Raw genomic sequence first — 27,521 nt, 5'->3', positions numbered from 1 at the left:
TCTTCTAAAGGGTCATTTTGTTCGTAGGCAAGGGCAGACTCTTGTTTTCACTGAGAGAGTTGGTAACATGTCCAGAATATCAGATGTCAAAAGCCAATGCAAGCCCACGAGGAGGTTTAAGAAGAGCAGAACTTGAGAAGGTGTGCCCCAGAGGAGGGTGTGCCTGCTTTCTTTCTCCAAGGGTCTCTTATTATGTGTAGGTGAGAAAAACTGGGCCGAAACCTGGCCTGCATTCAGAATTCTTTCAGGATGGTCAGGCGCCTTATGTTTAGCCAAACCAGTCCCACCGAATTGCAGGCGGGCGCAGCGAGGACGCCAGTCCCCTTACGGTCTTTTTGCATTAGTCCAATTTAAGAGGGAGCCGGTAAAAGACCCAAACACCCTTCCTTTACGTCCCACCCCAGCCCCAAAGGTTTCGAGTTGCTCCGCGCGGGGCCCTTGAGGCGCTGGGTGGGGCGGGCTGGCCGGGAAGAAGGGGGCTCTGGGGGGCTCGCGCGGGCGGGGCGGGACGGGGCCGGGCGGGGGGGGGGGGGGCTCTGGGGGGGCTCGCGCGGGCGGGGCCTGGCGAGGGTGCTGGCGCGGGCGGGGCGTGGCCGGGGTGCCTCTGGGGGGGCTCGCGCGGGCGGGGCGGGGCCGGGCGGGGGAGGGGGTTCTGGGGGGCTCGCGCGGGCGGGGCGGGGCCGGGCGCGGGCTGGGCGTGGCCGGGCCGGGCGCGCTCCCGAGACGCGCACGCGCGCCGCCGCCCCCGCCCTGGCCGCGTCCCTTCCACCCGCAGTCGGAGCAGCCCCGGCGGCGGCGCACGGTCCCGCCATGTCTGCAGCCATGAGGGAGCGATTCGACCGGTTCTTGCACGAGAAGAACTGCATGACTGACCTCCTGGCCAAGCTCGAGGCCAAGACGGGCGTGAGCCGGAGCTTCATCGCGCTCGGTGGGCTGGGCCGGGGGCGGGGGTCCGAGTCCGGTCGGGGGGCGGCGGCCGGGGTCCGGGTGGGGGTCCGGGTCGGGTCGGGGTCCGGGTCGGGGTCCGGGGGTTCGGGTCGGGGTCCGGGTCCGGGTCCGGGTCCGGGTCGGGGTCCGGGTCCGGGTGGGGGTCCGGCCGGCCGCGCTGACCCCGGCCCCCTCCGCAGGCCTCGCCGCGCTGCTGGCGCTGTACCTGGTGTTCGGCTACGGCGCGTCGCTGCTCTGCAACCTCATCGGCTTCGGCTACCCGGCCTACGTGTCGTAAGTGCGGGCTCCGCTCTCGGGACCGCGCCCAGTGGGTCTTCCGAGCAGGTCGTACCGACGTCGAGCCGAGGCCCGGCGCTGCCCCGCCGCCCGCGGCCGATCTCCACGGGTCAGGGAGTTGGCCGCTTCTCCCTGACCATTGTCATCTTTTTGGCACTGAGGATTGAACCCCAGGCCTTCTACCCCCAAACCACACCCCCAGCCCAATTTTACATTTTATGTGGAAACAGGGTCTCACTAAAGTTGCTGAGGCGGGCCTCAAACCTGCCATCCTCCTGTTTCAGTCTCCAGGTACTGGAATTAGAGGCAGAAGCCAACACACTCGGCCCTTAATTATTATTTTAATAAATGTATCACCATATGTTTGTGTTCATAGGCAGTAAACCCCAATCAGTTTGGACTTCTTTAATTAAGAATTATTTTAATTCAGACACGGTGAGAATTTTTACTTTTTTATTTAAAAAAAGACCAATTTCAGTAAACTTGAGAAATGCTTGCTCTAACAGACCTTATAAATTGCATCCATATTGTAGCACTTAATGTTATGTAAGTGACTCATTGGTATAATTAAACTAAAAGTGAACTTTATAAGGTTAGGATCTAACAAAGTTTTTATTTTATAATATGTTTATTTCGAAAATATCCTCCAGTATTTTTTATTTTCATATGTTCAAGTAGGAATTCTCCACATAAGAATTTTTGTTTTATCCTACAAGAAAGCTGATTAGTTTTACCTTCATTGAATTGATTTCTGAAAGCTTTTAGGAATAAAAACTAAGGGAGAAAAAAATTTCAGCTGGTAGGCTAAGACAGATAACATCATTATACCTTGTGTCTATCATTGGTCAGGCTAGACTTTAGTAAACTAGTAAACCACCAGAAGGGGGAAGGAAATGATTTAGATGAAGTTCTAATGGAAACAATTGAACTGCAATCCCATAAGTAGTTGTTACTGTATTAGTCTGATACAAATAATTAGTCAAACTGCAGAAAGTGTAGCCAACTCCGGGATACTGCCTGCTTGTGAAACTGGAGATCTCTGGAGATCTCAAGTCTTCAAGTTGAGAAGAGCTTTGACCTCTCCAGCCTAACCTATAATGTAACATCCAGGTTTTATGTGTATACCAGGAGTTCACAAAGGCAGATGAGGAAAACTGGTTTAACTGTCTACTTGGTATAAGAATAGCAGTTGTGTGTATGTGTGTATGTTGTATTGGGGATGGAACCCAGGGGCATTCTACCTCCAAGCTATACCCCTATCCATATTTTTTATTCTTTATTTTGAAACAGAGTTTCACTAAATTAAAGAGGGCCTCACTAAGTAGTTGAGGCTGGCCACAAACCTGCAATCCTCCTATCTCAGCCTCCCAAGTACTGGAATTCCAAGTGTGTGCCGCCATGCCCAGCTAGAGTTGCAGTTGTTATTGTTTTGTTTTTGGTACTGGGGATTGAACTTGGGCCTTCTACTTTTCGAGCTATATCTCCAGCCCTATTTTTAAAATTTTTTATTTTTATTCTGAGACAGAGTCTTGCTAGGTTGATGAGAGTCACTACTTGCTGAGGCCGTTCTCAAACAGCTTTGGATTACAAGCATGTGTCTCCACACTAGAGTAGCAGTTTTTAAACTGGGCGTGGTGGCTCACATCTGTCACCCCAGTACTTGGGAGGCTGAGACTAGAGGATCAAAGGCTTGAGGTCAGCCTCAGCAATTTAGCAAGATGCTCTGAAACCTAGTGAGATTTTGTTTCAAAACAAAAAAGGACGAGGGATGTAGTTTGGAGGTAGAGTGCCCCTGGGTTCAATCCTTCGTGTAACACACACACACTACCTGTAATCCCAGTATTTGGGTAACTGAGACAAGAGGAACACAGGTTCACCACCAGCCTCAGCAAATTTAACCATGCCCTCAGAAGCTTGGTGAGACCCTGTTTCAAAATTTAAAATAAATAAAATAGAGCTAGAGGTATAGCTCAGAGGTAGGAAACCTCTGGGTCCCCTGGGTTCGGTCTTCAGTACCACCAAAAAAAAAAAAAAAGGAAAAAAAAGAAAAAAGGTAGACAACTCATTCAAAATGGCTTGCATATCATGTGTCTGTGTACGAGACAAAATGTATTCCTTTACTTTTTCCGTTTATATAGTCTACTTGTAGTTATTTTTTTCCCCCTCAGTACTGAGGATTGAACCCAGGGGCATTCTATCTTTGAGTTATACCCCCATCTCTATTTATTTTGAAACAGGGTCTCACTAAGTTGCTGAGATTGACCTTGAGCCTTCAATTCTCCTGTCTCTGCCCAGCAAGTGCTGGGATTACAGGGTTGTGCCACACACTCGGTTTGCAGATCTTTTCTTCAGTACTGGGGAATGAGCCCAGGGGTATTCTACCTCTGAGCTATACCCCCAGCCTTATTTTATTTTATTATTATTTTTTTTTTTGGTGATACTGGGGGTGGAACCCAGAGGCTTTCTACCTCCGGGCCATATTCCCAGACCCATTTATATTTTATTTTGGAAACAGGGTCTCACAAAGTTGCTGAGAGCCTCACTAAGTAGCTGAGGCTGGCTTCGAAACTGTGCGATCCTCCTGTCTCAGCCTCCCAAGCGCGGGGATTACAAGCGTGCGCCACCATGCCCAGCTCCCAGCCTTATTTTAGTTTGACACAAGGTCTCACTAGGTCAGTGAGAGTCTCACTGCTTACTGAGGCTGTCCACAAACCTGCCATCCTCTTGTCTCAGCCTCCCTAGGGATTATAGAAATAATCCACCAGCCACCACACGAGTTTGTTCTTTTGTTTTTGTTTTTTTTGCGGTACTGGAGATTGAACCCAGGGACATTCTACCTCTAAGTTAATACCCCCAGCCTTACTTTTTGTTCTTTCTTTCTTTCCTTCTTTTCTTTCCTTTCTTTCTTTCTTTCTTTCTTTTTTTTTTTTTTTTTTTTTGTGTGTGTGTGCGTGGTACTAGGGGTGGAACCCAGGGGCTTTCTACCTCCGGGCTATACTCCCAGACCAGACAGACCTATTTTATACTTTGTTTGGAAACAGGGTCTCACTGAGTTGCTGAGAACCTCACTAAGTAGCTGAGGCTGGCTTCAAACCTGTGCGATCCTCCTGTCTCAGCCTTCCAAGCGCAGGGATTACAAGTGTGCACCACCACGCTTATTCTTTATTTTGAAATAGGGTTTCACTACATTGCAGATGGCCTCAGTAAGTAGCTGAGGCTGTCCTCGAACCTGAAATTCTCCTGTCTCAGCTTCCCAAGTACTGGGATTACAAGAATGCGCCACCACACTCGCTTGTAGTTCTTTTTAAAAAAGATTTTGAAGCATTTTTAGGTATGTGCTTGAAGGTGTCATGGATCACATGTGGAGCAAAGCTTGAGTGGCAGTTTGGCAACTGTTGTTTGCCTATAAACCAGCAAAGACTATGACCAGTAAAAAAACTGAATAAGCCAGGTGTGGCGGCGCATGCTTGTAACCCCAGCATTCGGGATGCTGAGACAGGATGATTGAGGTTTGTGGACAGCCTCAGCTACTTAGTGAGGCCCTCTGCATCTTAGTGAGACCCTGTTTCAAAATAAAGACTAAAAAATAGGGCAGGAAGTATAGCTCAGAGGTTGAATGCTCCTGGGTTACATCCCCAGACACACACACACACACACACAAAAAAAAAAAAAAAAAAAAAAAAAACCTTAATAAAACAGATGTGGTGGTGCATGCCTCTAATCCTAGTACTTGGGAGGCTGAGATGCAACCTAGACAGACTTTGTTTCAAAACAAAAAAATAAAATGGCTGGGCTGTAGCTCAGAGATAGAATGCCCCTGAGTTCAATTCCAGTACCATAAAAAAACACAAACAAAAAAAGCTGAATAATACCAGCACTTGGAAAGCTGAGACAGGAGGATGGCAGGTTGGAGGCTAGCCTTAGCAACTTAGTAAGGTCTTCAGCAACTTAGCAAGATCCTGGTTCAAAATAAAAAGGGTTGGCCGGGCATGGTGGTGCACACTTATAATCCCAGTGCTTGGGAGGCTGAGACAGGAGGATCGCACAGGTTCAAAGCCAGCCTCAGCTACTTAGTGAGGCCATGTTTCCAAATTAAGTATAAAAAAGGCCTGGGAGAGCCAGGCGTGGTGGCACATGCTTGTAATCCCCGCGCTTGGGAGGCGGAGACAGGAGGATCGCGCAAGTTCGAAGTCAGCCTCGCTGGCTTAAGAGACCCTGTTTCCAAAAATAAAAAATAGGTCTGGGAGTGTAGCCCGGAGGTAGAAGGGCTTCCAGGAACCCCAGTACCACCAAAAAAAAAAAAAGGCCTGGGAGTATAGTCTGGAAGTAGAAAAGCCCCTAGGTTCCACCCCCAGTACCACACACACACACACAACTTAAAAAAAATAAAAAGACGGGAAGGTTGGTCTGTGCTTACTTGGATTTTTTCCTGTATAATGCTTTTTAGATTTGGCTGCCCATTGAAGTCATTTGAGGAGCTTAAAAAAATACTGATATCTAGCCAGGCATGGTGGCACTTGTCTGTAAATCTGGTACTTGGGAGACTGGACAGGAGGATCATAGGTTCAAGGACAGCATCAGCAAGTAGTAAAACTTTCATCAACCTAGTGAGACCCTATTTAAAAATTAAAAAAAGAAAAAAGACCCACTGGATAGGTTTTTATTATAATTGGTCTATGGTATGGCTTGAGTCTTGGCCAGGTTGTTTATGTGTGTGTATGGGGGGTTACTTTGGCTCGACTCCAAGGGCATTCTATTTCCAAGCTATATTCCATCTCTTTTTTATTTTTATGGTAGTAGGGATTGAACCTATGGCCGTCTACCTTGGAACTAAGCCCCACCCTGGCTTTACTTCTTATTTGGGAACAGGGTCTAACCAGGTTGCAGAGGGCCTTGCTAAGTCGGTGAGGCTGGCTTTGAAGCTGCAGTGCTCCTGTGTTTCAGCATCTCAAGTACTGGGATCACAAGCTTGTGCCACCACACCCAGTTTATTTTTTGTTTTGAAAGAGGGTCTCACTAGGTTGCTGAGAGTCTGGCTCATTTGTTGAGGCTGGAGGTGAACCTGCGATCCTTCTGTCTTAGCTTCCCAGGTGCAGGGATTCCAGGTACCTGGCTGAGTTTTGAGAGTTTTGTTGTTGTTTTGGTAGTGGAGATGAAACCTAGAGGCATTCTGTCTCTGATCTACAACCTAGTTCTTATTTTTTATTATTTATTTATTTATTTTTGGTGGTTCTGGGGTTCCTGGAAACCCCTCTACCTCTGGGCTACACTCCCAGACCTATTTTATATTTTTATTTGGAAACAGGGTCTCTTAAGCCAGTGAGGCTGGCTTCAAACCTGCGCGATCCTCCTGTCTCTGCCTCCCAAACACGGGGATTGCAAGTGTGCGCCACCACGCCCGGCTTATTTTTTTATTTTGAAACCATTTCACTCAGTTGATGAGAATCTCACTTGGACCTGTGATTCTTCTGTCTCAGCTTCCCAAGTACTAGGACTACAAGCGTGTTTTAAAAGTTCTTCAATCTTTTATAATTTTTAAATGATTTTAAAGTACAGTGTTGAGAATTCCTGGTATAGAGTGTTAATAGTGATCTGTGCACTTTGCATTTGAAAATTACATGAGAGAGAAGGAAAAATGGCCTGACCCTGGGAACAGTGCAGAGGCCTAACTGGGACTCTGTGTTTTGTAGGAGAGTCAAGGAAAAGTGAGATCATACACATATAGTTTTAAGCATAAAAACTTCCAATTAGTAAACATCTTCTGGCTATGGGTGACTTTTTTTTTTTATAACGGTACTGGGGATGGAACCCTGGGTCATTCTACCTCTGGGTGACATCCTCAGTCCTATTTTGTATTCTTTATTTTGAAACAGGGTCTCACTGAGTTGCAAAGGGCCTCACTAAGTAGTAGCTGAGGCTGTCCATGAACTGCTATCCTCCGTCTCAGCCTCCCAAATGCTGGGATTACAAACATGCTCCACCATGCCCAGTTTGTGGGTGTTTTTTTTTCTTTTCTTTTTTTTTTTTTTTTTTTTTTTTGTAGTACTGGGGATAGAACCCAGGGTCCTTCTTCCTCTAGGCTATATTCCCAGACCTATTGTACATTTTATTTGGAAACAGGGCCTCAATAAGCTGTTGAGAGCCTCACTAAGTTGCTGAGGCTGGCTTCGAAACTGCATGATCCTCCTGTCTCAGCCTCCAAGTACTGGGATTACAAGCGTACGCCACCACATCCAGCTTGTGGGTAATAGTTAAACAACAAATTTTTTGTTTTAGCAGGGCATGGTGGCACATGCTTGTAATCTGAGCATTCGGGAGTCTGAGACCGGAGAATAGTGGTTTACAGACAGCCTCAGCTACTTAGTAAAGCCTTCTGCAACTTAGTGAGACCCTGTTTCAAAATAAAGAATAAAAAATAGGGCAGGGAGTATAGCTCAATGGTCAAATACCTCTGGGTTCCATCCCCAGACCCTACCCCCCCAATTTTTTTTTGTTTTTAGTTCAGAAGTCTGGGAAGTCCAAGATCAAGGCTCCAGCTGAGTTGGTGTCTGGTGAGGGCTGTTCTCTGTTTGAAAGTTGGTACCTTCATTTTGCATCCTTCCATGGTAGAAGGAACAAAGAGGCTCCCTCTAGCCTCTTTTTTCAAATTTAATTTAATTAATTGGTTAATTTATTTGTGATCCTAGGGATTGAACATTCCTAGGGCAAAGGAGTACTCTACCTCTTGAGCTACACCTCCAGGCCAATTTTAATTTTTTATTTTGAAACAGGGCCTCACTAAGTTTCTGAGGCTAGTCACGAACTGGTGATCCTCCTTCTCAGCTTCTCAAGTACTGGGATTACAAGTGTATGCCAACATGCCTTTTTTATTTTAAATCAAGGTCTTACCAAGTTGTGGAGGGCCTTGTTAAGTTGCGGAGGCTGGCTGAAAACCTGCAATCCTCTCAAACCTCTTTTATAAGGTCACTAATCTTACTCATGGGGCAGAGCACTCATGTTCAGATTACTTTCTAAAGGTTCCCATCTTTTCATACTATCACATGGGTTATTAGGGTTTTTTTTTTGTTGTTGTTTTTGCGGTACTAGGGATGGAACCCAGGGGCATTCTACCTCCGAGCATCACCCCCAGCCATATTTTTTATTCTTTATTTGAAACAGGGACTCACTGAGTTGCAAAGGCCTCACAAGTAGAAGCTGAGATTGTCTTTGAACCGTGATCCTCCTGTCTCAGCCTCTCAAATTCTGGGATTACAAGTGTGCACCACCCCACCTGCTGGTTATTAGGTATTTTAATGTGTAGGTTTGGGTTGCAGGGGGGCACCAGCATTCAGACCATAGCAGTTAGCTTCACTTTCATTATTCTTCATGCCTCTTTTAATTCTCTTTATGCTCCTCAGCTATAGTTATTTTTAAAGATACAGTTTCTCCTACATAGCAAATATCAAATGCCAGCCATATGCCAGGCACTATAGTAGCACTTCAGATATGGCAGGAAATAGGTTTTCTCTCGTCTTTGAATGAATAATCTGCCTGGGTAAAAGACAAGAAAAAGGGAATGACAGTGTGGTAAGTTCCCAAAAGAACACGAATAGGGAGCTGTGTGGTAGAGAATGATAGGAAATAGAATGGGTAGTTTTCTGAGATACTATTTGACTTAAAAGGGATTAGCCAAGAGGTGGAAGGAAGAGGAAATGAAGAAGGCCAGGCCTGAGGCAGCAGACAGCTTAGCTCTGTGACGGGCAGGGGTGGTGAGGCAGAGCCCACGGGGGCACAGGTGCATTGCTAGGCAGAGCCAGGACAGAGGACGGAGCACATTCCATTCCAGATTGGCGCAGATAGGTTGAATGCTTCCCGATTGTTGCATATGGGTATCCAATAAATGGGTAACATGACTTTGTTTACTTTTTTCTTTTTTGGTACTGGGGATTGAACCTAGGGGCATTCTGTCTTTGAGTGATGCCCTGGCCCTATTATTTATTTATTTTTGCAGTACTGGGGATGGAACCCAGGGGCATACTACCTCCGAGCTACACCCCCAGCCCTATTTTTTATTCTTTATTTTGAAACAGGTTCTCACTGAGTTGCAGAGGGCCTCACCAAGTAGCCGAGGCTGTCTATGAACTGTGATCCTCCTTTCTCAGCCTCCCAAATGCTGGGGTTATGAGCATGTGCCACCACGCCTGGCTCCTTTTTTATTTTGAAACAAGGTCTCACTAAGTTTTGTAGGGCCTTGCTAAATTGCTGAAGCTAGCTTTGAACCTGTGATTCTCCTGTCTCAGCCTCCCAAGTACTAGGATTACTAGCATGTGCCACCATGCCTGGCTTTGATTTACATTTAAGTAAGGTAAAGTGTAAATGGCTAACATGTCTGACTAACTTTGGGAAGGAATTGACAGTTCTGTCCAACTTTGTGTATGTGATATTGGTAATGGAACCCAAGGGCCTCATGCGTGCTAGGTAAGTGCTCTACCACTGACCCATATTCCCTATATTCCGAACCTTATCTTACCGATCTTTTTTTTTTTTTTTTTTTTTTTTTTTTTTTTGGTGGTACTGGGAGTGGAACCCAGGGGCTTTCTACCTCCGGGCTATACTCCCAGACCTATTTTTTGTATTTATTTGGAAACAGGGTGTCACTAAGTTGCTGAGAGCCTCACTTAGTAGCTGAGGCTGGCTTTGACTTGTGCAATCCTCCTGTCTCAGCCTCCCAAGTGTGGGGATTACAAGCCTGTGACACCACGCCCGGCTTCTTACCAAACTTTTGCCAGAAATTTAGTTTCTTCTTTTTCTTACCTTCCATATTTTTGTTTTGTTTTGGTTTGGTTTGGTTTTTCTTGTCTTTTCCTCTCTTTGGATCATCATAGCGGGAGGCTCACAGGTTGTGTGAAGAGTTCAGTATTGGGTCTAGAGATTGCTGGTGCAGTAATGAAATTTGGAAAAGTTCATTTGGCTTAGCTTTTCTTATTTCTTTCCCCTTGGGAAATCCACGGCTGCGGCTTCGATGCTCCTGGCTCCAGGACAGGCATCACTGAATGCTGGAGCAGGTGGACAGCTAACGGCATGGCAGTGATCATGGGGGAACAGTACCTTACTGTGTAGCACCTTCTTCCTGCCTTCTACTTGGGATGGAACCCAGGGGCAGGGCTTTCTACATCCGAGCTATACCCTTAGCACTCTTTTATTTTTTATTTTGAAATAGGGTCTTGCTAAGTTGCTGAGGTTGGCCTGAAATTTGCAGTCCTCCTGTCTCAGCCTTTCAGTACTAGGATTTCATGTGCCACTGTGCCTGACCAGTTATTCTTAATTTCTATAAATAAAATTTTTGTGTGTGTTCCTTGAAAATAGAACATTTAATCCCAAGACTGTTTCCAGACTTTTTGTCACCCTGTATAAACAATTTGAAATCTAACTCTAGCCTTCTTGTTATCATGAACTATTGACAACTCTCCCTGCTTCCCTCTGTTACTGATAAGAGAAGGCTGACTGTTGGGTAATAATAGAAACCTCTATTATAAAGGTATGTCTGCCCTTTCCCCCATTCCTGAGGTAGAATTCACATGTCATCCGTTTAGCATATACAGTTCAGTGGCCAGTATGTTCACAAAGTTCTGCAAACATCATCACTAACTCTAAACCTTTTTCATCACCTCAGAAGGAAACCGTTAGCAGTCATTCCCCTTTCTCTTCTCCAGGTTTTAGAAACCATTTATTTTACTTTCTGTCTCTATGGATCTGCTGTTCTAGACATTTCTTATAAACGAAATCATGTCCTTTGTGGCCTTTTTTGTCCAGTGCAATCCTGCTTTTAATGGCAATGCTCAAATACGAGTCTTTCTCTGGGATCCCTGGAGAATGCAGTGCTCTGCTGCACCTGCGTACACAGAGTCTGTTGCCTGAGGCCCCAGATCACCCATGTTAGTCAGCTTACATTGCGGTAACAAAATACCTGAGAAAATCCACTTAAAGGAGGAATGATTTATCTTGCTCCGTTTCAGAGGTTTCAGTCCATGGTCATGTGGCTTTGCTGCTCATGGGCCGGTGATAAGGCAGAATATGATGGTGGGGGAGGGTGCGGCAGAGCCTGCTCACCTCAAGCTGGCCAGGAAGCAGAGAGAGAGGAGAAAGGGGGCCAGGAACAAGATTACTTCAAGGACATGACCCCAGGGACCTTTTCTCCAATTAGGCCCCACCTCCTCAAGGTTTCACCACCTCCTAGTAGCTCTGCCAGTTGGGGACCAAGTCTTCTTCAGGTGGCCCTCTGGGAGGTGTTCCAGATCCAAACTGTATCGTCTGGCCCTTGAGTGAGGTGTTAGTTCAGCCAGGGATACTGGTCCTGTCCCTGCTTCTTTGTGTAAGTAGAAATGTGAGGCAGTGACTAATGACTTGATTTTCTTTTTCTCTTCAGTGAGAGGAAGGGGTGAAGGTTTGCTTTCTCTCCTACCCATCAATGATTTTTCTACAAAAATGTTCATTTTCTTATTTATTTATTTATTTATTTATTTATTATTTATTTATTTGTACTGGGGGTGTAACCCAGAGGCTTTCTACCTCCGGGCTACACTCCCAGACCTATTTTATATTTTATTTGGAAACAGGGTCTCACTAAGTTGCTGAGAGCCTCACTAAGTAGCTGAGGCTGGCTTCGAACCTGTGTGATCCTCCTGTCTCAGCCTCCCAAGTGCCAGGATTACAAGTGTGCACTCCCATGCCTGGCTCTATTTATTTATTTACTTATTTATTTATTTTTGTGCTGCTGGGGTGGAACCCAGGGGCATTCTATCTCCGAGCTCCCCCCTCTGCTCTGTTTTATTCTTTATTTTGAAACAGGGTCTCACTTAAGTTGCGGAGGGCTTCACTAAGTAGCTGAGGCTGCCCGTGAACCTAGGATCATCCTGTCTCAGACTTCTAAGTACTGAGATTACGAGTGTATGCCACCATGGTTTTCTTAAGAATCATTCTGCTGTCTTCCTGGGACAAGCAGAGTTAGACTCTAGAGATCAGATATATAGTCTGGTTCCTTTAGTTGTTTTGTTTTGGTGCTAGGGATTGAACCAGGAGGCTTGTACATGCTAAGCAAACATCCTACCACTGAAGTATTATTTTCAGCCTCCTTTAGTTACTCATTTTTTGTTTGTTTATATTTTGAAACAGGGTCTCACTAAGTTACTAAGGGCATTGCTGACTTGCTGAAGCTGGCCTTGAACCTGTGATTTTATGTCTAAGTCTCCCAGGTATTGGGATTACAGGCATGTGCCATCGTGCTCAGTTCCTATTTAGTTTTGAGATGACACATGCAGGGAGAGAGAGGTAAAGTGTTTTCCAAGGTCACACTGAGACCAGACTGGATCTGGAGCACTCAGTAACTACACAGGAATGCAAAAACAGATTTAGGCATGTTTTATTGCCAATCTTGGAAAGATCAAATCTACTTAAAAGTCCAACACTGTGGAACTTATATTTAATGTTTGATAACACTTTTTAAAGATGTCATACCCACTTTAGTGATATTTTATTTTATGTTTCTTCTCCAGATTATTTTATTTTATTTTGTGGTACTAGGGATGGAACCTAGGGACATTCTACTTCTGAGCCACACTCCAGTCCTATATTTTATTTTAAAATAGGGTCTCACTGAGTTGCACAGGGCCTCACTAAGTAGCTGAGACTGTCCACAAACTATGATCCTCCTATCTCAGCCTCCCAAATGCTGGGATTACAAGCATGTGCCATCATGCCCGGCTTCTCTTCACCAGATCATTTTAAGTGTTAGCTACCAGTACGAAAGATTTTACTCCTTTTCATTCTTTTTATGTCTGCTGGACACCTGTGTAGAATTTTATTTAATAGCCACATATATCCCTGTCTAAGGGATTCACAAATATAGCTCATTTAATGCTCATACCAACCTTACTATAGAAGCACTATGATTTATTGACATTTTTACTGATGAGGAAGAGAAGTACTTGATCAAGGTCTCATGATTAGTGGTAGTAAAACAGGTATTTGAATCCAAAGAACCTGGCTCCAAAGTCTGAGTTTTTAATTGGGCTGGGGGTTACTTGAGATTGAACCCAGGGGCATTCTATTTCCAAGCTATACTCCAGCCCTTTTTATTTTTTATTTTTTATTTTAAAATAGGGGAAGAACAAAACAACAAAACTCAGCCTCCCAAGAATGGGGTTTGCAGGTGCTAGCTTATATATTTAATTTTTTATGTTGTACCATTTCCCAAATGGTTGAGTATCCCTCAGATATATGCCATAACCTTATCTAGAAAAGAAAGTTGAATTGTTGATGTTAACTTTTTTGTTTATCAAATTGACACTTTCAGTACATTATCTTACCATACTGTATTTTCCTCTCTCAAATGAGTTACTGCCATCTTGAATCATGTATCTGTATTTAACACGCATTTGCTGCACTTTGTTAACATTAGTTAGGTTACTGATTATTTATCTCAGTGTATGTCATGTAGCTTTGATTTATGTTAGCGAAAAAAAAAATATATATATATATTTTTTGGTGGTACTGGGGATGGAACCCTTCTACCTCCGTGCTACACTCCCAGACCTATTTTTATATTTTATTTGGAAACAGGGTCTCTTAAGCCAGCAAGGCTGGCTTCAAACCTGCACGATCCTCCTGTCTCCACCTTCCAAGCATGGGGATTACAAGCATGTGCCACCATACCTGGCCAGCAGCAAAATACACACACACACACACACACATATGTAGTTATTTGCAGAGATTTGTTCTGTTTTGGTGGTGCAAACCCAACTCAGATGAAGATAGCACACTGAATTGGATTTCTTAAAAGGAGTAGTCTTTTAAGAAAAGTAGCCTTGCCTTTAGTTGTGTATCAGGAGGAAACTACATCTCAATGGGAGATGTTTGGTCATATCAGAAAGGGGTTATGAAGGGGTAATTTAAAAAAAAAAAACAGAATGTCTGCAAGAGTTATGATACAATTAACTTTTTCTTAGCGAATGATGCATAGTGGAGAACATGTTAGGGAACATAGGTGAAAAAAAGTCACAATTTTACTTGTTTACAGTTTGCAATGACAGACTCCTGAAGGGGTTCATTACCAAGAAGAGAGTTCGAGAATATCACCATGGTATGACTGACAGTTGTGAACTAAACATTTTCTGTTTTGCAGCCAGTCATCTAAAGCAGGGTTAAAGTTCCTTCATGGTACTGGAGGATATGTAATTGTAGCTTTTTTTTTTTTGACTCATTAGTAAGGGATGTGTTTGTTTGTTTGTTTTCTTGTATTTTTCTGAGAACCTATAATTAGTTTTTTTTTAATATACTCTTGAGAACTTGAGTGTGTGTGTGTGTGTGTATATATATGTATGTATATATATTTTCTACTAAGCTGAGTATGTTTCATTTTGTGTGTGTGTGGTATTGGGAATTGAAGTCAAGGGCATTCTGCCTCCAACCTACACACCCAGCCCTTTCTTAGTTTTTGTTCTGAGACAAGGTCTCGCTAGGTTGCTGAGAGCCTCCCTGAGGGCGGTCTCAAACCTGCAGTCCTCCTGTCTCAGTCTCCCAAGTACTGGGATTACAGGTGTGTGACACCATACTCTGTGGCATATGTTCCTTTTATACAAGCTTTTCTCTGCATTTGTATGTTCTTTGTTGAAGTGCTTAAGAGCAGAGCTAAGCATATCCACAGTTTTCTCTGGGTATTACGAAGTATAAACTGAAGTGGCCCTCTGGCCAACTGTGCACTTGACTCAAAATTATAATTGGCATCCTGTAAATTGTGTTCTCAAGCAACACTGAAAATTTTTTTTTCAGTACTGGGGATAGAACCCAGGGGTATTCTACCTCTGAGCTACACCCCTAGCTCTATTTTTTATTCTTTATTTTGAAGCAGGGTCTCACTGAATTGCAAAGGGCCTCCCTAAGTAGCTGAGGCTGTCTGTGAACTGCTATCCTCCTGTCTTAGCCTCCCGAATGCTGGGATTACAAGCATGTACCACCACACCCGGCAACACTGAAATTGTAACCATTTTACTTTTGTCTCTTTCTCTCTCTTTTTTTTTTTAATTGTGATATAGGAGATTGAACTCGGGCATTCTGTTCTGAGCCATACCCCCAGACCTATTTTATTTATTTTGGTACTGGGGGTGGAACCAAGGAACACCTACTTCTGAGCTATGCTCCTAGCCTATTTTTATTTTTTAATTTTGAAACAGGGTCTCAGTAAGTAGCTGAGGTTGAGCTTGAACCGGCGATTCTCCTGTTTCAGCTTCCCAAGTAATGAAATTACATGTCCATGCCACCATGCCCAGCTTTAATTTTATTTTGAAACAGGGTCTTGCTAAGTTATTGCATGCTAACTTTTGCCATTTTTTTTACTGGCTTTTTTTTTTTTTAATGTACTGGGGATAGAACCCAAGGGCATTCTACCTCTGAGGTATACCCCCAGACCTATATTCTTTACTGTTGAAACAGGGTCTCACTGAGTTGCAAAGGGCCTCACTAAGCATCTGAGACCAGCAGCAAACTTGGAATCCTCCTGTCTCAGCCTCCCAAGTACAGAGATTACAAATGTGTACCACTATCCTTGGCTTTTTTTTTCTTCAGTACTAGGGATTGAAGCCGAGGGCATTTTATCTCCAAGATATACCCCCAGCCCTATTTTCTTACTCTTTATTTTGTTGAGATTTATTTATTTATTTATTTATTTATTTTGCGAGTCTGGGGATGGAACCCAGGGGCATTCGACCTCTGAGCTACACCCCCCTGCCCTATTTTATTTTATTCTTTATTTTGAAACCGGGTCTCACTGAGTTGGGGAGGGCCTCACTAAGTAGCCGAGGCTGTCCACGAACCGCGATCCTCTGGTTTCAGCCTCCTGAATGCTGGGATTACAAGCGTGTGCCACCATGCCTGGCTTAGCTATTTTGAAATGAAGGTGTTGTGAAGAAAATTATAAAGTAAACTGAGAGCCGGGCGTGGTGGCACACGCTTGTAATCCCAACATTTGGAAGGTTGAGACCGGAGGATCGTGGTTCGAGGACAGCCTCAGCTACTTAGTGTGAGGTCTTTGGCAACTCAGTGACCCTGTTCCAAAATAAAGAATAAAAAATAGGGCTGGGGGTGTAGCCCAAAGGTAGAATGCCCCTTGGTTCCATCCCCAGCACTGCAGAAATAAAGTTAAACTGAGGCAGGTTATGGTGGTACACACTTGTAATCCCAGTACAAGGGAGGCAGAGACAGGGGGATCATAGATTCATGGCCAACCTCAGTAACTTAATAAGACCCTCTGCAACTTAGTGAGATCCTATTTCAAATAAAAAATGAAACAGGGCTGAGGATGTAGCTCGGAGGTATAAAGCTCCTTGGTTCCATCTTCCAGTACCACAAAAAGAAAAAAGGAAAAAAAAAAAAAAAGATAAGGTGGGCACAGTGCCCCACACCTGTAATCCCAGTAGTTGGAAGGCTGAGAGGAAGATTACAGGTTGGAGGCCAACATGGGAAAATTTAGCAAAAAACTGTTCCAGAATAAAAAGGTTAAAGTTAAGCCGGGCATGGTGGTGCACGCTTGTAATCCCAGCATTTGGGAGGCTGAGATAGGAGGATTGCGGTTCGCAGCCAGCCTCAGCAACTTAGTAAGGAAGGCCCTTTGCAATTCAGTGAGACTCTGTTTCAAAATAAAGAACAAAAAATAGGGTTGGTGATGTAGCTTAGAGATAGAATGCTCCTGGTTTCCATCCCTGGTACCGCAAAAAAAGTTAATCATTTAGTGATAGAATGCCCCTGAGTTCAGTCCCAGTAAACACACACACACACACACACACACACACACACACACACATCTTAATAGTAATTTGTTACCATTTTTGTAGGTTAAAAGCATCTAGCAATTTTTTTTCCTCCCTGGCCTGTGTCATAAAGAAAAGGTTTTGAGCCAGAGTGGTGCACATTTATAATCCCAGTACTTGGGAGACTGAGACAGGAGAATCGCAGGCTCAGGGCCAGCTTCAGCAGCTTAGTGAGGCCCTCAATTTAGTGAGACCCTGTTTCAAAATTAAAGAATAAAACAAATAGGGTTGGGGGTGTAGTGCTGCCAAAAAAAAGAAAGGAAAATGTTTTGGGGAGCAAATGAAGTGAATGATTTGAATTTTTATTCATGGTCTGAGTTTCTGGGCTCTAAAGCAGTTTTAGAAGAGATTCCATTTCTAATACCCTTCTAGAATGTTCCCTGTGAACATTATGGTGCCAATTCCCCTCCCCTGAAGGCCAGGGGTTGGGGGGTTTGTTCTGTTTGTCCTCCTTTTGTCTTCTCAGTTTCCCTTCATTTCTCCTCTCCTCTCGTCTGATCTTTTCTTTTTTTATGGTGGTACTGGGGGTGAAACCAGGGGCTTTTCCACCTCCGGGCTATACTCCCAGACCTATTTTATACTTTATTTGGAAACAGGGTCTCACTGAGTAGCTGAGGCTGGCTTGGATCCTGTGCGATCCTCCTGTCTCAGCCTCCCAAGCGCGGGGATTACAAGCATGTGCCACCACGCCCGGCTCCTGATGTTCTCTTTTTCAGAACTGACTTTGAATGCTGATTCAGTTTTCAACTTAATCTCTTCATATAGTATTGAAAAAAAGTATAAATACAAATATAGTATCTTAAGATATTTAGTGACCATCAACAACATTAACAATGAATTAATTTTGAAGAATAATGAATTACTCTAGCAGAAGTTTAAAACAGCTTAAAAATTGCTAATGCGATACTTGTAGCAGCTGACATATAAGTAGGGCATGTAGAAGACTGCTGTGATGTGTTGTCACTTGCCCACTCTTGTGATTCCTGGACATTGAGCTTATCCCTCTCAGTCACATGGCCACCGTGTGTATCCTGCAGCTTCTGACAGGCAGAAGATCTAGTTAAGGGATCACTTACCTGTGAGTAAGTGATCTACTGTCTACCTCACCTTCCTTTATCTAGGAAAAGGCAGACTAGGTTGTTCCTCATTTAAATTGTGAGGTACTTGAGCAAGTTAAACTTATACCATCCATAACTGATACCATATATATAGGGCCATTAATTTTATTGACAAAGGACTGTTTTAGTAGAATTTGCCTGCAAACTTACTGTATAATATGTATGTCATTAAGTTGGTCATTTGATATCAAAGGAGAATGCTGTATTAAAGAGTTAAGGAAGCCAGGCACAGTGGCACAAGCCTGCAATCCCAGTACCTGGGAGGCTGAGACAGGAGGATCGCAGGTTCAGGGACAGCCTCAGCAAGTAGTGTGATTCTCAACAACCTAGTGAGACCCTGTTTCCACATAAATTTTAAAAAATAGGACTGGGGCTGTAGCTTGAAGGTAGAATGTCATTGGGTTTAATCCCTTCTACCACAAGACAGACAGACAGATAGGGTGGGCTGGGGTTGTAGCTCAGAGGTAGAATGCCCTTGGGTTTCATCCCCAGTACTACACACACACACACTTACACACACACACACACACACACACACACACACACACACTCATAGTAAAAGAGCATGGTATATTTTTTTCACTGTTTGACTCGTCATTTTAGAAGATAGTTTCTCCATATTTATAAAGCATATTGATTTAAAAATTTTTTTTTTATTGGTGCACTGTATTCATACATCATAATGGGCTCGGCTTACTGTCCGCTGCTCCTGTCTGGAGTCTGGTGGGCTGTTGAGTGCCAAGCATATTGATTGTTAACTATCTCATGTCTTTTTTTTTTTTTTTTTTTCAGTACTATGGATAACCCAGGGGCATTCGACCTCCTATTTACAACCCCAGCCCATTTTTTTTTTCTTTATTTTGGCTGTCTGTGAACCCCTGATCTTCCTGTCTCAGTCTCCCGAATGCTGGAATTACAAGCGTGCCCCACCACTCTCGGCCGGTTGTTTTGTTTTTATGTGTTACTGTGGGGCTTATGGTGTAAGTAAGCAAATGAGCTGCATGATCTGTATTCTTTCCTTAGTCTCTTGCTTTGAAAGAACACGTATTCCATAGTGAAAAAGGAACATAACTTTCTGACCACCAATAGTTGCCCACCTTTTTTTTTTTCTGAAGAAGACAGTTATTATTTTATGTCGTAAAATGTGTAAAATCTTTTCTTTCATATGTGAAACACTGGTAATGAGAAAAACATTTTGAGTTATCAAGAACCCTTAGATTATTCTCTCTGATAAATTCAGCCAAAAAGCAGTTCTGTGTATGGCGGAGTGTGGTAGATGGTTGTGTTATGTGTCTACTATAACAAAAAGGGTAATAAACGTTGTGGTCCATATTCCTTACAGTCAGGCTTCAAAGAATCTACCTCGAAATCTGGAACATTGCATATCACTTTCAAAAGAAAACACAAAGCATGCCAGGCATGGTGGCGCACACTTATAATCCCAGCATCTGGGAGGCTGGGACTGGAGGATCGTGGTTCGCAGACATCCTCAGCTACTTAGTGAGGCCCTCTGCAACTCAGTGAGACCCTGTTTCAAAATAAAGAATAAAGAACAGGGCAAGGGGTGTATCTCAGAGGTAGAATGCCCCTGGGTTCCATCCCCAGACCTGCAAACACACACACACACACACACACACACACACACACACACACACACACACACACACCAGATGGTGCAGAAGCAGATTTCTTTCTGTTCTTTACCAAAAGCACATCTTTACTTTTTTTTTAATGGATTGCTTTTTTTGGTTACATTGTCAGTCTCCAGAAATAATAAAATTGAAATCCTTGTACATTTGGTTTTAGCAGTAAAGTGAATGCTTTGAAGATATACTGTCACTTAATTTATGTGAATTTTAATGACTGAGTTCCTTAGGAGCCAGGTGTGGTACATGCAGTATGTGACTGTATTTCTTGGGTGTGTATTCAGAAGCATATTTATATAGAGGTAATAATTGCTAGTTGTGTCATCTTGGGCAAACAGCTGAATTTTTATAAAACTTCATAGAGTCAAGCATCACAAGATCGGGTCTTCTGTGAATGCATAATTATGGGTGATTACTTTTATTAATACATAAAGGAAAACCCAGTTAATCATAGTAATAGTTCTTTAACTTGATGCCATTGAGCCCTTTTTTTTTTTTTTTTTTTTTTTTCAGTACTGGAGATAGAACCCAAGGGCATTGTACCTCGAAGCTACACCCCCAGCCCTATTTTTTAGGGTTTTTTTTTTTAGGGTTTTGTGTGGGGGAGGTTGTGGGTCTGGGGATAGAATCCAGGGGCATTTGGCCTCAGCTATACTCTGTGGCCTAATTTGTATTTTTATTTTGAAATGGTCTCACTAAGTTTTAGAGGGCCTCACTAAGTATATGAGGCTGTCCATGAACCACAATCCTTTGGTCTTGGCCTCCCAAATGCTAGGATTTTTTTTTTTTTTTTGGTGGTACTGGGGTTCCTGGAAGCCCTTCTACTTCCGGGCTACACTCCCAGACCTGTTTTTTTTTTTAATATTTTTTTATTTGGAAATGGTCTCTTAAGCCAGCAAGGCTGGCTCCGAACCAGCGCAATCCTCCTGTCTCTGCCTCCCAAGCGTGGGGATTACAAGCGTGCGCCACCACGCCCGGCAAATGCTAGGATTATAAGCATGCACCACCACTCCAGGCAAACAGTGAGCTTTTAAACGAGTTAAGGAAATTTTTCTGCAAATAATGTTCTCTCTCATTTTTTTTCTTACTTTTTTTTTTTAATGGTACCAGGGTTTGAATTTTACCTCTGAGTGATACCGCCAGTGCTTCTTATTTTTTATTTTGAAATAGGGTCTTGCTAAGTTGCTAGGTGTCGGCAAATAATTTAGCTACATTGCTAAGGCTGTGATCTTTCTGTCTCAGTCTTTCAGGTACTGGGATTATAGGTATGAACCCCCATGCTCGGTTATTGGTAAATTTCTAAAACTTTTTCTCCCCCTCCCTTTTTATTCCCAATGGTGCTGGGGATGGAATCCAGGGCCTTGTGCAGGTTAGGCAAGAACTCTACCACTGAGCTACATCCCAGCCCCTCTTAAACTTAAGAATGCTGTTGTGTTACAGATAAGAAATGAGGACCCTAGCCAGGTGTGGTGGTGCCACTTTAATCCCAGCATTCGGGGGAGGCAGATACTGAAGGATCACAGTTTGCAGACAGCCTCAGCTACTTAGTGAGGCCCTTCGCAACTCAGCAGAGACCCTATTTCAAAAATAAAAACGACAGCCGGGCGTGGTGGCACACGCTTGTAATCCCCATGCTTAGGAGACGGAGGATTGCGCAGGTTTGAAGCCAGTCTCGCTGGCTTCAGAGACCCTGTTTCCAAATAAAAAATATAAAAAATAGGTCTGGGAGTGTAGCCCGGAGGTAGATGGGTTCCATCCCCAGCACCACCATTAATAATAATTAATAATAATAATATAAAAATAGCTGGGCATGGTGGCGCACGCTTGTAATCCCCGTGCTTGGGAGACTGAGACAGGAGAATCGCACAGGTTCAAAGCCAGCCTCAGCTACTTAATGAGGTTCTCAGCCAACTTAGTGAGACCCTGTTTCCAAATAAAATATAAAATAGGTCTGGGAGTATAGCCCGGAGGTAGAAAGCCCCTGGGTTCTACCCCCAGTACCACCACCACCAAAAAAAAAAAATAAAGTTAGTATTAAGCAAAAGCATTGGGATAAACCATGACAGGTTTAGAATAGGGTTGATTTGTCTGGTGAGCTTGGGCCAAGAGTTTAGCATCCCTGAGTCAAGGCCTGTCTGCCAGGTAGATACACATAGGTAGATACACAAAGATACACATAGGTGAGCCAGTAGCAAGAGGAAGGAATGGCTGGTTGGTAGGCAGTGAGAAGTGTCTACTACACACATGAAGTGAGCCTTCCCTGGATGAGGATAGTGACTCATTGCTTTATTAGGATTTCTGGAGCAACGGTGTTGTTGTGAAAATCTGATGATGATGGTTGTTACTTTTCAGCAGTGAATATTAACTGTGTGCCAGGCAGGGTACAAAGGAGAGCTTTAAGCCACAGATACAAATTTGGAAGTTATTAGTAAATTCATGGTATTTAGATTTATGGGAAAAGATACACTGTCTTGATCAAAACAACTAAAATGGTATAATGGTAATATAAGAACAAAAATCTGACATAAGAAATTCCTAATAAGTAAAGTTTTTATTTCATTTATTTGCTTATTTTATTTTATTGTACTGTATTTTGCAGTCAAATGCTCTACCACTGAGCTATACCCCCGCACTATTGTACTGTATTTTGGCACTGAGGATTGAACCCAGCATTCTACCTCTGAGCTACACCCCAGCCCTGTTTTTTATTTTTATTTTGAAATAGGGTCTCACTAGGTTGATCAGTCTCACAACTTCTGGAGGCTGTCCGCGATCCTGTGATCCTCCTGTCTTAGCCTCCCAAGTACTGAGATTACAAGTGTGCACCACTTTGCTCAGCTCCAGCCCCCTTTGTTTATTGGTACTGGGGACTGTATCCAGAGGCCTACCTCTGAGCCAGATCCCTAGCCTTATTTACTTATTTATTTATTCATTCATTCATTTATTCATTTATTTATTTTGTGGGTTTGGGGATGGAACCCCCAGGGGCATTTGACCTCCGAGCTACACCCCCTGCCCTATCTTTTATTCTTTATTTTGAAAGAGGTTCTCATTAAGTCGTAAAGGGCCTGAGTAGCCGAGGCTGTCCATGAACTGCCATTCTCCAGTCTCAGCCTCCCGAATGCTAGGATTACAAGCGTGCGCCACCACACCTGGCTACCTAGCCATATTTAATTTTACATTTGTTTACTTATTTATTTAGTTGTACTAGGGTTTGAGCCAAAGGGCATTTTACCTCAGAGCTATACCCCTAGACCTCTTTTATTATTTTTTTTTTATTTTGAAACAGGGTCCCACTAAGTTATAGAGAGCCTTTCCAAGTTGTTGAGGCTAGTTTCGAGCCTTGATCCTTCTAAGTCTCCCAAGTACTGGGATTACAGGTGTGCCCCAGCATGCCCAGCTTTATTTTTTATTTTGAGACAGTCTCATTAAGTTGCTGAGAGTCTCACTAAATTGCTGAGGCTGACCACAAACCTGCAGTCCTACTCAGTCTCCCAAGTACTGGGATTATAGGCATGTGCCATTGCTCCAGGCTTATTTTTTATTTTATTTTTTATGATACTGTGGACAAAACAGGGGGCTTCTGCCTCTGGGGCACATCCCCAGCCCTGTCTTAGTGTTTAGTTGAAAACTGTCTCATTAAATTGTGAGAGCCTTGCTAAGTTGCTGAGGCGGGCTTTGAACCATTGCCTGTCAAGTACTGGGATCACAGGTATGGGCCACCACCCAGACTTTCACATGCATTTAATGCTATTCCTTTGGCCATCTTGGTTCTTGCCCTGTTTTCACCCACGATACAAACAAATAGGGGCCAACAAGGGTGGAGTCAGCTGGTGCCAATTACTGGAGGGCCCCCTGAACTGGAACAGATTGGCTACTGAGTGTACCAGTATTGGGAATGGCTTAGGAAGATTTGAGAAAGCTCTGATTATTAATAGATATATTTCATAAATAATTGTGTCAAAATTGGCAGACCTGGAGAGAGAAAGGCTTGGCTTCAGTCAGGAAGCAAACAGCTATTGAAACTTAGATCGACTTAGCAAAAAGTAATTAGCAAGTCCATAGGAGAGGGGAACTAGGACTTTCTCTGTCTAAAGACAGATCTACATGATTAGATAATCTAGCTAGGATAGGAGGAGGGGTCAACCTGACCTTTGATCATGACCTTCGTGAAAAGAGACCTAGGCAGAAAGGACACCTGGGCTCCACCTTGGCAGGAAAATAAGTCAGAATTATGTGAACAAGATGGAGGTCATGTGTATAAAAAAGCCGGGTCCATGTGTGTCCCTTTGGTGAATTTGCTCGAATCGCCGCCCCCCCACTCTGGGACATTTATGATTGGCATGGGGCTTTAACTGTCTTCTGTATTTTTATCTTTTTAATAAACTTCTTTAGCCAGTCATGGTGCCGCACGCTTGTAATCCCTGCGTTTGGGAGGCAAAGACAGGAGGATCGCTCAGGTTTGAAGCCAGCTATGCTGGCTTAAGAGACCCTGTTTCCAAAAAAAATAAAATAGGTCTGGGAGTGTAGCCTGGAGGTAGAAGGGCTTCCAGGAACCCCAGTATCACAAAAAAAAAAAAAAAAAAAAGGAAAGAAAGAAAGAAAGAAGGAAGAAAACTTCTTTAAATTTTCAGCAAGAGTCCGGGCTAATATATATTCACTCTTAGCTCAGGACAAGAACCCACGTTTTTTCTGTTTTGGTTATTTTGTGTGTTTTGAGGGAAATTGTGTCTGGAACCCTAACAGGGGTCCTTGGGGACAGTTTCCCCAAAACCATATCATCTCACACCGTAACACTGAGTCATGTACCTATGAGTACCAAAGAAGAGTTTTTGCTAGTACATCATTCACAGTGAGCCCGGAAAAGGTTTTCACCAGTATCCAAGCCTTTTTGCACTAACCTGCAAATAGGATTTTTGGCATTTCAGTTAACTCTTCACTACTGTAGCATTAGGGATTTGGAGTGTTTGAAATTTGGGTATAATTAAAATCCATAAGTAATTCTCTAATCTCCTTTAAGCCTTATTAACCCATTATAAACAGTCTACAGTTCAACTAGCCAGAAGGACCAGAGTTTTCTTCCCTTCCTTTTCTTTTTAATCTCTTCTCCATGTTAATGAATTCTTGCAATACTATAACTATTATCTGTTAAGAAGATATTTACTAAGCTCTTACTCTGTGCCACTCAGCATTCCTAAGTCTTTACATGTATTAACTGCTTTAATCTTCACAGCAACACAAGGCGGCTTATAACCTGCTTGACAGATGAGCAGGCCAAGGCTCAGAGATTGAGTAACTGTCCAGGGTTAAATATGCAGGAATGGTAGAGCTGAGATTGAAGGCTGCAAGCTGAGGATGGCAAAATGAGGGGAAGGCAGGTGAGCACCAATAAGAGGAAGCCTGGCTATCCCATAGTTCAGTGTACTTAGCCACTCTCTTTTGATAGTTTGTTTTGTTTAAATAAAAAATTCAAATGAGCTGATTTCATGTGATGGGCTATATTGTGTTGAACTCTGTGGATTAACCCCCACATACCTTTTTGAGGGTGGGGTCTTGTCTATGTTGCGGAGGCTAAATCTCAAAGTTGACCTCCAGCCTCAACCTCCCTAGTAGCTGGGACTGCGGGCATGTGCCACTGCGTGGGCTCTGGAAGGCTTTCTTTTCTTTTAAGCACTGAGGATTGAACCCAGGGTCTTTTATATGCTAAGCAAGTACTCTACCACTGAGCTACCTCCCTAGCCCCAGGCCTTGTGTCTGACTATTGTTATGGAATTCTGTTTAAAAGTCACTGTTTCCTCAGGAGAGAAATTAAATTAATATGTCTGATGTTCACTTTAGCATTTGTCTTACAAACAAGCCCTAAAGAGAGAAATAGCCTCATAGGAGGAAGTAAGTAGTTACAGAAAGTCCTTTTTTTTTCTCCCCAATACAAACCTCTGCTCTTTTATTTTTAAAAGATAGTGCATGCTTATCACAAAGACTTTTTCCCCCAGGATTAACTTTAAACAGTTTAAAATATATCTTTCTGGATACCATTCTGGTGAGGTTTTTTTTTGTTTTGTTTTTTGTTTTGTTTTTGTTTTTTTTACACACTAAATTTGAACCTACATCTTACATTTAACACTATATATTAGCCGGGCGTGGTGGCGCACGCTTATAATCCCCGCGCTTGGGAGGCAGAGACAGGAGGATCGCGCAGGTTCGAAGCCAGCCGCGCGCTGGCTTAGGAGACCCTGTTTCCAAATAAAAATGTAAAAATAGGTCTGGGAGTGTAGCCCGGAGGTAGAAGGGTTTCCAGGAACCCCAGTACCACCAAAAAAAATTTTTTTTTTCCCCCTTTGGGTAGTAAAGATTGAACTCAGGGGCATACTGCTCTGAGCTACACCCCCAGCCCTATTTTTATTTTTTATTTTTATTTATTTGTGTGTGTGTGTGTGTGTGTGTGTGTGTGTGTGTGTTTCTATGGTATTGGGAATTGAACCGAGGTGCATTCTACTTCTGAGCCACACCTTCAGTCCTAGTTTTATTTTTTTTTTAAATTTTGAAACAGGATCTCACTGAGTTGCTTAAAGGCCAATATTGCTGAAGCTGGCCTCAAACCTCCAACCCTCCTATCTCAGCTTCCCCAAAACTGGGATTATAAGTGTGCCCTATTATGAGGCTTTATTTTTTTATTTTTAAAATTTATTTATTTACTTTGTAGTATTGGGGATGGAACCCAAGGACATTCTACCTCCAAGCTATAGCCCAGCCCAGTTTTTTATTTTTTTATTTTTATTTTTTTGTGGAACTGAGGCTAGAACCCAGGGGCATTCTACCTCTGAGCTATACCCCCAGCCCTGTTTTTTATTCTTTATTTTGAAACAGGGTCTCACTAAGTTGAAAAGGGTTTCATTAAGTAGTAGCTGAGGCTGTCTGTGAACCATGATCCTCCTGTCTCAGCTTCCCAAATGCTGGGATTACAAGTGTGTGCCACCACACACAGGCTTTTTTTTTTTTTTTTTTAATAAGTTGCTGAGGGTATTGCTAAGTTGCTGAGGCTGGTTGTGAACCTGTGATACTCCTGCTCAGCTTCCCAAGTACTGGGATTATAGTTGTGTACCGTCATGCCTGGCTTATTTGTCTGTAAATTGTAGAATTTGAACTAGTTCATCTCTGAGATGTCTCCAACTTAATATTGTCTTGACTTTTTTTCTTTTTGATACTGGGGATAGAATCCAGGGGCATTGTGCCTCCAAGCTACACCCCCAGCCAAATTTTATATATATATAGTGTGTGTGTGTGTGTATGGTACTGGGATGAAACCCTTCTACCTTCAGGATACATTCCCAGACCTATTTTATATTTTTATTTGGAAACAGGGTCTATTAAGCCAGCGAGGCTGACTTCGAACCTGTGTGATCCTCCTGTCTCCACCTCCCAACCACGGGGATTACAAGTGTGCACCACCATGCCCGGCTGGTCTTTTTTATTTTTGAAACAGGGTCTCACAGAGCTGGGAAGTAGCTGAGGTTGTTCATGAACCACGATCCTCGATCTCCACCTCCCAAATGCTGGGATTACAAGCATGTGCCACCGCGCCCGGCTTCTGACTCATATTTCTGCTGCATGAACTTTTAGGACTGCTGACTGCTTCCCCTCCCCACTAGAGCAATCCACCACCTTTTCCACCCTAGTCCTGTCTCGAGTGCTCA

General features: G+C 43.4%; 1 protein-coding gene across 1 annotated transcript in view; it reads left to right on the top strand.

The window, feature by feature from the left end:
* Positions 1-810: 810 nt before the first annotated feature.
* The window catches only part of REEP5 (receptor accessory protein 5), a gene marked incomplete at both ends in the record, with an annotated part of 47,247 nt that continues 20,536 nt past the window's right edge, over positions 811-27,521 (top strand). Inside the window, 2 exons of the mRNA XM_080692990.1 lie at positions 811-928; positions 1,128-1,221. Coding sequence (XP_080549116.1) covers positions 811-928; positions 1,128-1,221 — 212 coding nt within the window. The remainder of the gene's footprint in view (positions 929-1,127; positions 1,222-27,521) is intronic.

The sequence above is a fragment of the Muscardinus avellanarius genome (assembly GCF_963383645.1).
Source record: "Muscardinus avellanarius genome assembly, chromosome: 1".
Classification (NCBI taxonomy): domain Eukaryota; kingdom Metazoa; phylum Chordata; class Mammalia; order Rodentia; family Gliridae; genus Muscardinus; species Muscardinus avellanarius.
This window is presented reverse-complemented; position numbering and strand designations above follow the sequence as displayed.